The sequence below is a fragment of the Enhydra lutris genome, unplaced genomic scaffold (genome assembly GCF_002288905.1).
Source record: "Enhydra lutris kenyoni isolate GAN:26980312 unplaced genomic scaffold, ASM228890v2 scaffoldscaffold42, whole genome shotgun sequence".
NCBI lineage: Eukaryota > Metazoa > Chordata > Mammalia > Carnivora > Mustelidae > Enhydra > Enhydra lutris.
The window spans coordinates 16,431,374-16,444,187 of record NW_019154126.1 but is presented as its reverse complement, the minus strand read 5'-3'; the positions used below and the strand labels follow the sequence as shown (position 1 = coordinate 16,444,187).

The window sequence follows — 12,814 nt, the reverse complement described above, 5'->3', positions numbered from 1 at the left end:
TTCCCAGAAGCCCCATATCAATTTCTATGAGCCAGAATTTAACAATAAAAGTAATGATAAAACAGTTAGTACTTATGGAGAGCTTATTTGTGTCAGTGCAAAGTGCATGTATAATTCACTGAATTCTCATGTAAACCCATGAGGGTGGTTGCATTTTACTAAAGAGTAAATTGAGGCTCAGAGAGGCTTGGCGAGTTGTCCAAGCAGAGTGAGTCGTGTGGCTGTGCGTCATATAGCTAGTCAGGCAAAGCTGGGATGTTGACCCAGAAATCTGGCTCCAGTGTTTACACTCCTGACTGTCTTCTGCAGTCTTCTGTTCCTGTTCTCAAAGGTGGCTGGGCAAAGTAGCTTGATCCCAGGGAGGCACATTTCCTCTCCCTACCAAATCAGGGGTCCGTTTTTGAGGAGGTTAAGGAGAAGGGGATACCTGACAGCCAGGAGCTGCTGTGGGGAGTCTGCGCTGGGAGCCACCTTTCTGAGTCACTGTTTCTGAAGACGGGTGGAGTCAGGCCTCTGAGATTGTAGCTGCTTTATAGCTCTGGGCTGCCGTTCGCCCTCATTCTATCCTGCTGGCCAAGACCTGCCATGGCTGGCCAGAGCATTTTGGCTTAACCAGAAAGACAAGGTGTGGGCCACAAATACTGGAAAGCCTTATTATATGCACCTCTTGAAATGGTCGTGGTCTTCCCAGCTTAGCCTAGAGGATCCACATTGACATGGAGGAAGGAAGGAAGGAAGGAATATATAGATATTTTTGTTAGAAAATCATATCTATTATTTAATTGAGTGATTTCTGCCTTCAGAGTGCTACATGCTTTAGAACATGATTACATTTCATCTTTGCTACTATTTTTTATAGATAGTATTTTTATTATTTAATAGTGCCAACTGTCATATATCAAGTAACCTATGTCTTTCTGATTTTGGAATACAGGCTCTTCATCAATGTCCTCATGTTGATGATACTGACTGTTGTGCCTTTTAACTTGACTGGTTTTTATGGATATATTCCCTAATATATTCTTGGGTTACAGCATGCTAGATCTTACCTTCTGGGACTTAGAGGGTCATCTGCATTCAATCTTAACCATCTCAGTAGAAGGAGTTTCCTTCTTTAGTGTTTAGAAAGTAATCCTGAAATAAATGGGGGCCCTTGGGGGGTGAGGATTTACCTTTTACTATCCTAGGAGTCCTCTTCTTATTCTTTGTAAATAATGAAGATACCACATTGAGCTTTGTTGTTTATCTGAAACCCTGGCCCAGTGGTCCTCAGGCCCCAGGGTTTTGCCCTCAGGGCTTCTGGCAGTGTCTGATGACTCCTTGGTTGTCATCCACGGGGAGGAGTGCTAGCGGCAGGTACAGTTAGAGGCCACGGATGCTGCTGAAGGTCCCATGATGCACGAGAGAGCCTCCTCCCCCACCCCATGCAGCCCACTGCCCAGGATCGTCTGGGTCAAAATTTCAAGAATGCCAAGGTTGGAAAAACATTGCCCCTGCCCAGTCCCAGCCTCTATGTGACATGTCCTTGCGTTGTTGATTTTCAGACAAGCTACCCAAATGCTTGTGTGTCTTATGTCAAGTTGTCCTTGGATCCCTCTTGAGCAGCTCACTTCTGTGGGGGGGGAACCCTACCCCATGCATGTTGGTGGGTGCTTAAGAATTAGAATTACATTGGAAATGTTCAAGTATGTTGCAGTCTATCTGGTGTTTCACCCTCAAAGGTGCTTACATAGTGATCTTCCTTAAAGTTTATATTTAATATGATCTCAGTGTCCTAAATAAAGATTTTACTTCATGAGTGACCAGTATATAAAATAACTTGAGGAACCTAAGAGGCATTCAGAGAGGCTGAGGTCAGTCTTAGGGGAGACGAGGATTCTGTGGTAGAAAGAATCAGAGTGTGGATTTGAAGCTCTGTCTTCCCAGCCCGGCCCCACTGCGCCTGCCGCCTCACCCGGCCATCTCGGGCTCCCGTTCACACGTCTCCCTCTTGTGTTCTTCTAAGAACTAAATGAAAGAATATGGATGGAAAGCTTTTTGGAATTGTAAGGTGCTGTACATCTGTCAGCTCGTGTTATTTAAGTTCTTTTCTCGTGAGCTTTCTTCCCTTAGATTATTTCTTCCTGCATTAGTTTCTTAGTTTGTAGATAGGTATGCTGAGTGCCTTTGCTAAAAAGGATGTAAGGGTTATCTCGATCATTTGGGGTAGAAGTCTACCTATTTATATTATATACTATCCTCAGTAAAGTGATGTTTGCTAATACCGCCTGATTGTACACACTCGTTTCGGCCCCACAGATCAGCCAAGGAAAAGCAGCGTAATGATCTCCCGTCAAAGCAACCGTCACTGGGGAGACTTGAGAATTTAAACTGAGACCCGTGGGCTTGGCTCTGGTTCCAGGATGGTTTCTTGGACAAACAGGGCGCGCTCTCGCCCAGCTCTGCTTTTTTGGCCCACTCCTGCTGGGGAGCCAGTGGGGCCGCAGACCACACAGCAGGCCGGGCAGATGAGACCGTGCCGGGGAGATGGAAATCAGCTGGGAGGAGAGGAATTCCAGGCCAGTGCGCAAATCAACAAGTTCTATATTTAAACGCTTGTTGAACTATTTTGTCAAATAAGGAAAAATGTGGTGGTTTGCCATTTGTCACATCTCATGTTCCCTGTTCCACGGGGGCTGTGATGATTGGAGATGAGACAGTAAACACGTCTCCCTACTCTGAGGCCTTGTCGCTCGAGACCCCGAGCCATCCGGATTTCAGAGCCTTCCTGGGAGCTGCGCTCTGAGCCACAGTTGAGTCATAACTCTGAGGCGGTCCTGTGCATCTGGGTGGAGTGAATCACAGTGTGGAAGAGGAGAGGAGCTTTTCTAGAAAACGGCCATGGCCATTCTCCCCTGTCACCCGGCCCTTGTCTGTGTGTGTGAAACTCACCAGGACCGAGGCGTGCTGTAGGAACTCCGACTCTACCCAGATATGTGACCATGAGGCCTTTGTTCCTTGAGCGGATGGTGGGACCCAGGGAGGCCCGGGCAGCCAGTGGCCTCCAGCTCACGCCCCAAAGAACCCTTTGTTGAGCCTTCTCAAACGTGTCAGCTCCCTACTATTAAATCTGAATATGCAAAAGATAAAAAATAAAAGTCAGTGCCTCTTAATTTACTCTGTAGAGAGCGTTCTCTAAGAAATGTGAATCAACAGAAATTGTTCTCATCAACAGAAAAAAGTGCTGACTGACACCTTAACTTTACAGATAATGAGATCTTTGGGGAAGTTTTAATCTTTCAAAGCTTCCAGGAGCTATACAAAAGGTCTCTCCCCTTCCCATCCTTCAGTCATCAATGATCATATTTTCTTTGTCACTTCCCTTGCTCTGTAAACACAGTACAGAACATATTTGAGAGGGTTTCCGCTGTATCCGTAACTAAATATCTCCTATCAGTAGTTAAAACTTGGACTTCGACTTGCGGTGCGTATTTAATGGAGGGTGAATATTTCCAGCTCAAAAAAGATATTCCTAAAGTGTACATGTGTTTGCATTGCCACAGAAGCATTTATAACCTGGATGCCAATTTGAGTATCAGGCAGATGACAATGGAAATTATTAGGATTATCTCTGTTGCTAAATACTTCCGATTCTTTGTCCTAATAGGAAAAAAGGTGTAAAGTAACCTATCTTTCTACCTTTTACTTTTTATGTTTCTCAAGTGCCCTTTTGAATAGATGTGTTTCTTGACTTAGGTCTCATTAGCATTTCTTATAGGAACTGCCTTTGGGGCAGTACCACTTGCTAAATTGTTTTGATGCTTTAAGAAAAGGAAAACCATGGTAACCAGATGTAGGGTATGATTATTTGCCTCTGACCTGGCAAAGTGTTGGATTTAACAAAAGAAGCTTAATAGAAATGTTCAAATTGACCCTTCTCATCACTTGGGCTGCTCAGAGCTCAATCAATCTCTCATTATTATCCGAGTTATTCGAGCAAAGGCAGCAGTGATAGTATTTTTCATAATCACTTCTTGAGCCAAATGTAATTTGCAATTTGGAGTATTGTATTATGAAACAATAATGCATTAAAAGGAACAGTGCAAGAATTAGGAGTATAGTAGTAAAGAAAGGATCCAGAGAAGTAGTTGTGTGAAAGGCACTCCCAGAATCATTAGAAGTGGACATGACTGATTTCAATGCCAAATTAAACATTTATAAAAAAAAAAATTATGTGTTGTTTTTATTATATTTAGGTGTGTGTGTTTATTTTATATACGCTATATATACATCATTTATTATAAAGTCAGTGTAGTTAAAGGGGAAACAAAAAAATATACTTTTCATATTATTTGCATCTGCATGTTTGGTGTTATGGGGTTTGTGTGGTTTGATTACCTGTGTGGGTATATGTTGAAAAAAAGGGGCGCCTGGGTGGCTCAGTGGGTTAAAGCCTCTACCTTCGGCTCAGGTCATGGTCCCAGGGTCCCAGGGTCCTGGGATCGAGCCCCATATCGGGTTCTCTGCTCAGCGGGGAGCCTGCTTCCTCCTCTCTGTCTGCCTGCCACTCTGCCTACTTGTGGTCTCTGTCTGTCAAAAAAAAGAAAAAAAAAAATATTAAAAAAAAAAAAAAAGAAAAAAAAATAAGGTGTATTAAGCCTTATAAAAATCTTGTATGGAACAGTAATTACTAATTGACCCCATTTGACAAAGGGAACTTATTTGCTACAGAAAATGTCATGTAGTCCATGAACTAGCTGATGCCTGAAAAGCTTTAACATAATAATTAAGATATACTTCCACTCATCTCTGTCATTTTCCTTGAATGGCTCTTAGTACAGATTATAAATATTATTTCAGAGTTATTTATGTATTTATCTTGTGTTTCGAAGGATTACTGTGTCTGCTTTTTTTTTTTTTTTTTTCTCTTAAGTCTTTCTATCTAGGTCCTGTGGTTGTGTGTGTGTGTGTGTTTGGGTTTGGTGTTGTTTTTAAGATATTTGGGATTTACAGTGATGTTTGTAAAATTAATATTGATAATGTGCCGGGTTCAGTTTCTTTACTGTTGTTTTAATATTTCCTTGTTCCATACATATCCTTCCAGGACTCCTGAAGTGTTGGGTTACTAGGCATATCAGTGCCTCCTTGATTAGATAACACAGGCTATGCCAAGGGAAGAGTGCACTTATAAGGACACTTAATGGGCATCCTGAAAAGGGTGTGTTGTCCATTAAGGGTTCATATATTACATGTCTAAAGGCTGTTCTAGCTTGGTTAAATAGAAGCTATATTTTCTTTTAAAAAAAAAAAAAAAGGTCTTTTTTCTTTTCTGGATGTTAAGCACCCCAAATTTAGTTTATTAAATCTGATCAGGCTAGCACTGATGAAAACTGTACACAAATAATGGTTCTCAAGTTTGTGAATTTCCTTCTAAAGAGAACCCCTGCTAAACTCCACCAGTTAAAACGGCATCCCATTTTATAAAAGCACTATCAAGTTGTCATGCGCCCTTTCTAAGCCTCCGTTTCTCATCATTGTTGGTTACCAGGTTTGTTTGTTTTTTTTTGCCTAAATAGAAGCTTTCTGCTTTTCATAATCAGCCTTCTCTTCCCTGATTCATCCAGCATTGCCACAATCTATTGCTGAGCAAATCAGTGCACGATCATGGTAGCGAGTTCTTAAAATGTCACTAAAATATGTGAGATCCTGTATGGGAAGGACATGTTAGAAGTGACTTGTTTTTTTACTTATTTATAAAATGGAGGCTGAGCCACACACACACACACACACAAAGATGGGGGTGGGTGGCTAGCCAGAAACTATGAGTGCATTATTGTAAAAGATAAATGCACTCGTTGAATTCATGCTGTTTTACCCTTGGATTGGGTTTGGACAGTTTGACACGCTTCTGCTGTCCCCTGGCAGTATTTGCATATGTCAGTACAGACAATTTTGACTTGCGGAGTATCATTGTATTTAGAAATATTGGCAGTGTCATAGCAATGGGTATGTGGGTCATTTTTATCATCCTTTCCAATGTTGAGGATCAGTTCTTAACCTTGCGTCCAGATTCCTGGTCTTCACAGACAAGTTCCATGTGGGAACAATGTCCTTTTGACCTCACTGCTGCAGGAAATGCAAGATTTATCTCATTTATTTCCACAAAGATGGTTTAATCAGCTGCTCTGAGCATAAAAGAATAAGAGTGTTAGACTGTCTTTGGTTCCTCAAGTTTGTTTTTTTTCTTGGTTCCTCAAGTTTTTGAGTCTGGGTGTGGTGAAAAGAGTCTTGGGTCCGTCTTGGGTAAAAAGAGTCTAATGTCCGGGTTTGCTACTTGCTCTATGGCCTGTGAAATCATTAAATCCCCTTGAGGTTCCCCTCAAAGAGGAGGATGGTGGTAACACCCACCTCACAGGCTGGTTGTGGAAATCAATGAGATAAAGTACATAATAAAAATTCAATAAATTCTACTTAAATGTAATTAAGTAATCAAAAGAGCATCCAACAGGTGTTCAATTATATGTCTCACTTAGGATTTACACGAAGTGAACTTCATAGGTCTGGGAATTTCAATTTCTCTAGGAGTATCCAAGTTTAGACTCACTGAGATCTCTTAAACTACACATGAGGTGACCTGAACTCTGTTCCTAGCTTGCAGTGTGACTTTGGGCAGCTCTGCATACTTCTTGAGCCTCAGTTTCTTTGTTTGTCAAATATGGACATTGAATGCAGTGACCAATCTTTAGACTTTGATTTTCAGAAATGTGCACATATACCTTCTGTGCATATGGGTAAGAGTGCAGTAGAATATTCTACAAAGATATATAGCTAGATTTTTTTTTTCCAACTAAAATTTAGAACAGTTTAAGGCTTTAAGACAAAAATAAGTTCAATAGGGATGGCTGGGTGGCTCAGTCAGTTAAGCGTCTGCCTTCGGCTCAGGTCATGATCCCAGGGTCCTGGGTTTGAGTCCCATACCTGGCTCCTTGCTCAGTGGGGAGTCTGCTTCTCCCTCTGCTGGCTGCTCCTCCAGCTTGCATTCTCTCTCTCTGACAAATAAATAAAAATCTTAAAAAAAAAATAAGTTCATAATCGTGTTAGAGACCATTGTGATGAATTGAGAGAACTTTGCTGTCGGCAGCTGACAGCAAGAATGTGGAAAAAGATTGAACCAGAATCAACTGAAAAGATTTTCTAGAGAAACTTGGATCAAAACCATTTAGGAAAAGTATGACACAAAAGGAAAATAGAGAAATAGTGTTAAAAGCTCATGGTTTTGCTTTGATTTGGGTGAACAGAGTGTTCCTGAGGCATTTCAGAGAATTTGATAGAACATCAGAATAACACAGGACAGGGTTTTCAGTTTTGCTGTAGAGTCTCGAATCTAGCTCATTGCACTGCTGGATCTCTCAAGGATCTTTAGGGCAAAGGGCAGCATTATCACAGCAGGCAGTGGTCGAGGACAGGTTAGCACAGTGGCTATACCAACTGTGTCTATGAGAAACACCGGGAAGATTCCAGAAAGAGATAATGAGTTCGCAGAGAAAGGAAGTGATTAAACCATGTGATGGTGCAAATATACAAAATACAGCATGGGGTATTAAGTTAAGTGCATGGTGGCCACTCCAGTGGAGAAGTTGGTGTTGGGGGAGGACAGGGCTTCTAGTCACTGACACTAAATTTGTATTTGAGCCATTTCAGTTCTCTCCCCCAGGCAAGCATCATCACTTAACCTACACCTTGGTTAGGGTAAAAAGTAAGGCAAGTATTATAGCAAACCCTCCTTAGAAATGAAGACCTTGGTAATTGGCAGTGAGAAATACCAACCTTCTAGGTGACATTTCAGTGATTTTCTTTATTGAAGAAAATCTTACTTCAAAAATTATTCCTCAGAGCTTACAAGATAATTGGTGCTGGGTGTTCTGTTCATCTATTTTTAAGTATGCCAGAAGATTTTTAAGATTTCTACTATATCACATTTTCAAATACAATACTAGGAAGTTCCATTTATTACAAATCCAATTATATTTTTATTTTATTTATAGTAGGATGCTCTGTGTTCTATCACTCAGCATAATTTTTTCTGAAGGTCTCTAATTTTAGTAGCAATATAATAGTAAGATATTTCACTGTTATTTATACCACAGAGAGAATTAGGTTAATTTACTAAAAGCTGAAATGATGGTTCAATAGCATGAAACTCTTATCAGTAAATTTTTAATGACAGTTCTTTCTATAGAAAACAACAGAATTTTGTTGTAGTCCTTTGTTATTCTTTTTTTTTTTCCTCTTTCCCCTTTCGTCAACAAGTGCATGTTTTGCCCACTATTCTTTACTGTAGTAATAAATATGGCCGATCTGGCAGACGGCAGTGATCTCATTTGTAACACGTCACAGCGAAACCCATTTAGCAGATTAGTTGGAGATTACTTTAGCTGAATGAAAACATTGCTGTATTCTTTATGAAGAAAGCCATATGTTTAAGAAATGTTAGAATCAATTCTACTTTGGTAAGACAGGGCTCATCAGGCTGTATCTTATTGTGAAGGAGTCTTCGGTGGCTTGGCATTTTTTCCACAGCGCCTTCTTCAGGTAGCAGTATCTCTGAAATCTTTCTCTGTCAACTTTTTCTCAAGCTTTCTATTTTTCTTTTTGTCTCCATGCTTTTTTGTTTTGTTTTGTTTTTTTGTTTTTGTCTTTTTTGAGAGAGAGAGAGAGCATGAGCAGGGGAAGGGACAAGGGGAAGGAAGAGAGAATCTCAAGCAGATGCCATGCTGAGCACAGGGTCTGTGTCTGGGCTGCACCCCAGCACCCTGAGATCATGGACCTGAGCTGAAATCAAGAGTCTGCCACTTACCTGACTGTGTCACCCCACCACCCCCACAGCCGTGTGTTTCAAAGGTCATTTCCTTATGTTAATATATCCGAAGATATGACTAGCAAATTCTTCCTGGAGTGATAGGGTCCATGACTGCTTTCTAGTCTAGTGTCACACCCATTGGATGGTGGAGTTTTCTGTTTGAACATGTTGGGGGTTGTGGGGCAGGTTAGTCAGAAGGCTGTTGCAAAACTGATCCTTTGCTGGAAATGGGTTTGGACCTACCATTACTAGTACATGATTTTTTCAGCCTTGCTCTTCTTTGGAACATGACCCATTTGAAATTCATCCGTAGCTTTTAAAAAATAATAAAATAAATGTAGTTGATATCTTTCAAGTTTTAAGCAGCTTGGTATTGAATGATTGTCTTCATAGACTGATCACTGATTTTAGCTGTGAAACTGAAAGTACATGTGTAGCTGAAAGTTTTCATGGACGTCCCACCTCTTTGCAGGAAAAATTAAACAACTGTAAGAGAACACTACAATATATTGTCAGTGAGAATGAATGAGGGCATAGCTACGCTCTTGTTCTTTTTACACTCTAGAACAGTTGGTATATTTTTTTTCACCTATAGTCTTTATTTTATTCTGCCAAAAAATCACCACTAAGGGATTCATTTTTACCCCAATTATAAAGTAATATGCTGTGCTTTTATAGTATGCCTTAAAGAAATCACATAATTTATTAACTAAGGCAGGCATTAAGGGAAATGTCCAAATGCTAACCTACAAACATTTTATCTGTGCTTTCTTTGCTTTTTAATATATCAATCTTGAATTTATAATTTCAAAAGGAAAGTATACTGTAACAGTTTGATAATAAATTTACATATAATAAAATAGTATATTTTATTCAGGGCTGGCCTAGGACGCTAATACTTTTAATATCAAATGAGAAAAAAATTCACTTCTTAAATCTGAATCAGGATTCACTCTTTTTTATTCTTTTTAATCATGTGTATTTAAGATGAAACTTGAAAGTTAATAGATTGAGATCTAAAACAGAAACCTTTTCAGCTTTCAGGCTGAGATCATTAAAAAAAAGATCTAACATAGCTGATTAAAACTCTGTGTTAGGTTTGGGACCAAAAATATCTTAACTGTTTTAAAACATGGCAAAGTCAACCACTCTCAGTTTTCCCTCATATTATTAACTCAAAGGAATGTTGTACATGATCTTCTTGTAAGATTAAATTGTACCTTTTGGTACAGATAGAGATACAATTGACTCTTAAAATACAGGGATTGGGGTGCCGATCCCATGTGCCCTTGAAAATCCATGGGTAACATTGGACTCCCAATAAATTTAATTACTAATAACCAACTGTTGACTTACTGATAACATAAATAGTTGACTAACACAGATTTTATATATGTGTTATATATTGTATTCTTAGAATAAAGTAAGCTAGAGAAAAGAGAATGTTAAGAAAAACTTGAGGAAAAAATACATTCACAGTACTGTACTATATTTATCAAAAAAAACCCAAAAAGCAAAAAACCACAAACCTGGGTATAAGTGGATCCATGTTGTTTAAGGGTCAACTGTGTATCTTGTGTCATGGTGTAGTGCTTCATAAATATGATACAGGTTTGAATGTATATAATTTATAATGTGAACCAGCCCAGGCCTTTAAAAGCAAAACAAAACAAGTTTGCAACATTGTATCATTGGAGGGATATTTATGCACTGGAAAACTAAATGGTTAAAATGATTTACCTTTAGAAAGCCCTCATCTAAGTAAATATCATGTATAAGATTTGAACTTACACTTTTCTTGAAGTTGGAATTTAATACGTTTTCTATTTCCAGATGCCTCAGTGTTGCAGAATTTTCAGGATGGGAATTCATGGGGGCTTTAAATACCATCTACATACTGATGATGCTCAGATTAATTTGTCCAGCTCTGTCCTCTTTCCTGAACCCCCTGTAGATGCTTAATAAATTTTTGTCAAATGAATGAACATTATGTTTTAGATGTTGGCTCCTACTGTGATATATCAGTTTTTTATGTTCACTTTTTCATTTGTTTATTAATTCATTCTATAAAGTCAGTCATTATGCCTAACTCTTAGGCATTATTGATATATTGACAAAAATAAAGGCAAGAGAAAGTTTTTATTTTTAATGCTTTGTGTTTGTTTTAAAAACATAATGCATATTTTATCCCTTGTGGGAAGTGGTCAGATTCTGTGCCTAAGTTCTTAGGGAGTTTTTTTTCCTCTTTTTCTTTTTCCCTTTTTGCAGTTGCAATGATCTTCCAATTTCTAAATACCGTTGCAATTTAAAGGTAGATTTGCTTTATAGAAGTTAATTTTATAGACAGTTTTGAATGCTGTCTAATAATATATGTAACTTTTAAAGGATGAGTGATGATAGTTATTTTAACTTTTTTCTATTTTAACATTTTAAGAATGTTCTCCCTTCCTCATTTCTAAACCCCTTTGTAAACAGTTTTCCTTTAGTAAACGTGTAAGATATTCCCATGTACACTTCATGTATAAACCAGTATTTGAAATCAGATTTGTGTTAATAGAAGAAAGACCTGTGCTACCAACCAAGCCAAAAATTAAAATATCTTTTTCTCTTTTATATCAGTTTTGGACTACTGTTTATTTATTTATTTATTTAACTCTTCTTTTCAATGTGATTAATTGTTCAACATAAGCTAGATCCCTACTTTGTGAGAAATACTCGATGTATTTTATATACTCATGAATGCTTAGTTAAGTAACTGTCTATAAAAGGTTTTTTTTTTTTTTAAATATCTGGTGACTAAATCACTAAAAGGAGTATTATTTGAGGGTATGTAGTGCATGCATTCCAGGCAACATCGTCTCTTTTAGAGGAAAGCAACAGAGCAGGACCAAGAATTGACAGCAAATCTAGGCTTCTGAGATATTTCGGATGATGCCAGCAGAGAGTATTAGTGTTTTCGCAGAGAGCCTCCAGCTCCGTGGCCATCTGTGAAAGTTTGTGTGGACCGGTTTTGAATCATGTTTGTTTTTGATCAGATACAGATTTCAAAGGCAAAGATGCCACATTCAGCAATTGCTTTCCATCAGATTTCGGAATAGCATTTGAGGAGAATGCCTTAAAGCTTTCAATTTAATAAGCTCAAAGCGTTGTAGCAGTGTAAATTATCCTTTGTACTTTAAACCTTGCAAACATGACCTTGTTTGTCAGTTTTTAAACTATGATGAATGTTTCCAATAAACCTGACTGTGAAAATAAGAATAGTTGTTTATGGAGAGATTATTAAGTAGATGATTGCAGATTACCATTCTTTAGTCATAAGAGCAACCCGTTCTAATGCAGATTTTTGGCCTCTAGCATTTGAAGTATTTAGCCCGAAATTGTTCCGTTCAGTAAGGATGAACTGCAAAGTTGTTGTTTATTTTTGTTTCTCCAAAGGAAAAAGGGGGGATTGAGGCCATTTTCAAAAGGGTTGTCACTGGAAAGTTCTCATTAAAAATGAATCCAGTAATCTGATTGAAAATAGTCATATTGGGCAAAAACTGGAGAATTACAGAACTTTTGGCCCTCATTTTGAGGAAGGTCGCATTTCATTGAGTAGATGTGTCTTTGTCACAAAAGAATGAAAACTCATTTTGTATATATTGACAAGTTAGAATTTTTTGTTATCAACAGGTTTGGCAAACATCGAAAAGATGACAAGATTGAGAAAACGGGTAAAATAAAAATACAGGACTCCCTTACGTCAGAAGATGAGAGGATACGAATGAAGCAGGAGCAGGAGAGGTAGACTCTTCAGTCATTTGATTAAATCTCACCAGATAGAGTTTTTTGTCCTTTCTACTCTTTTTTCTTTCTTTCTTTCTTTCTTTCTTTCTTTCTTTCTTTCTTTCTTTCTTTCTTTCTTTCTTTTGTTCGTTCGTTCTTTCTTTTTCTTTCTTTCTTTCTTTCTTTCTTTCTTTCTTTCTTTCTTTCTTT

General features: G+C 38.4%; 1 protein-coding gene across 10 annotated transcripts in view; it reads left to right on the top strand.

Annotated features, from left to right (window-relative positions):
• LOC111155563 (par-3 family cell polarity regulator) overlaps positions 1–12,814 on the top strand; it is a 687,032-nt gene that overhangs the window by 497,332 nt on the left and 176,886 nt on the right. For 7 of the 10 annotated variants that reach the window (XM_022515794.1, XM_022515792.1, XM_022515789.1 and 4 more), the window contains one exon: positions 12,512–12,622. The exons of the other annotated variants lie outside the window; for them this stretch is intronic. In XM_022515794.1, the coding sequence (XP_022371502.1) occupies positions 12,512–12,622 (111 nt within the window). The remainder of the gene's footprint in view (positions 1–12,511; positions 12,623–12,814) is intronic. 10 annotated transcript variants of the gene reach the window in all.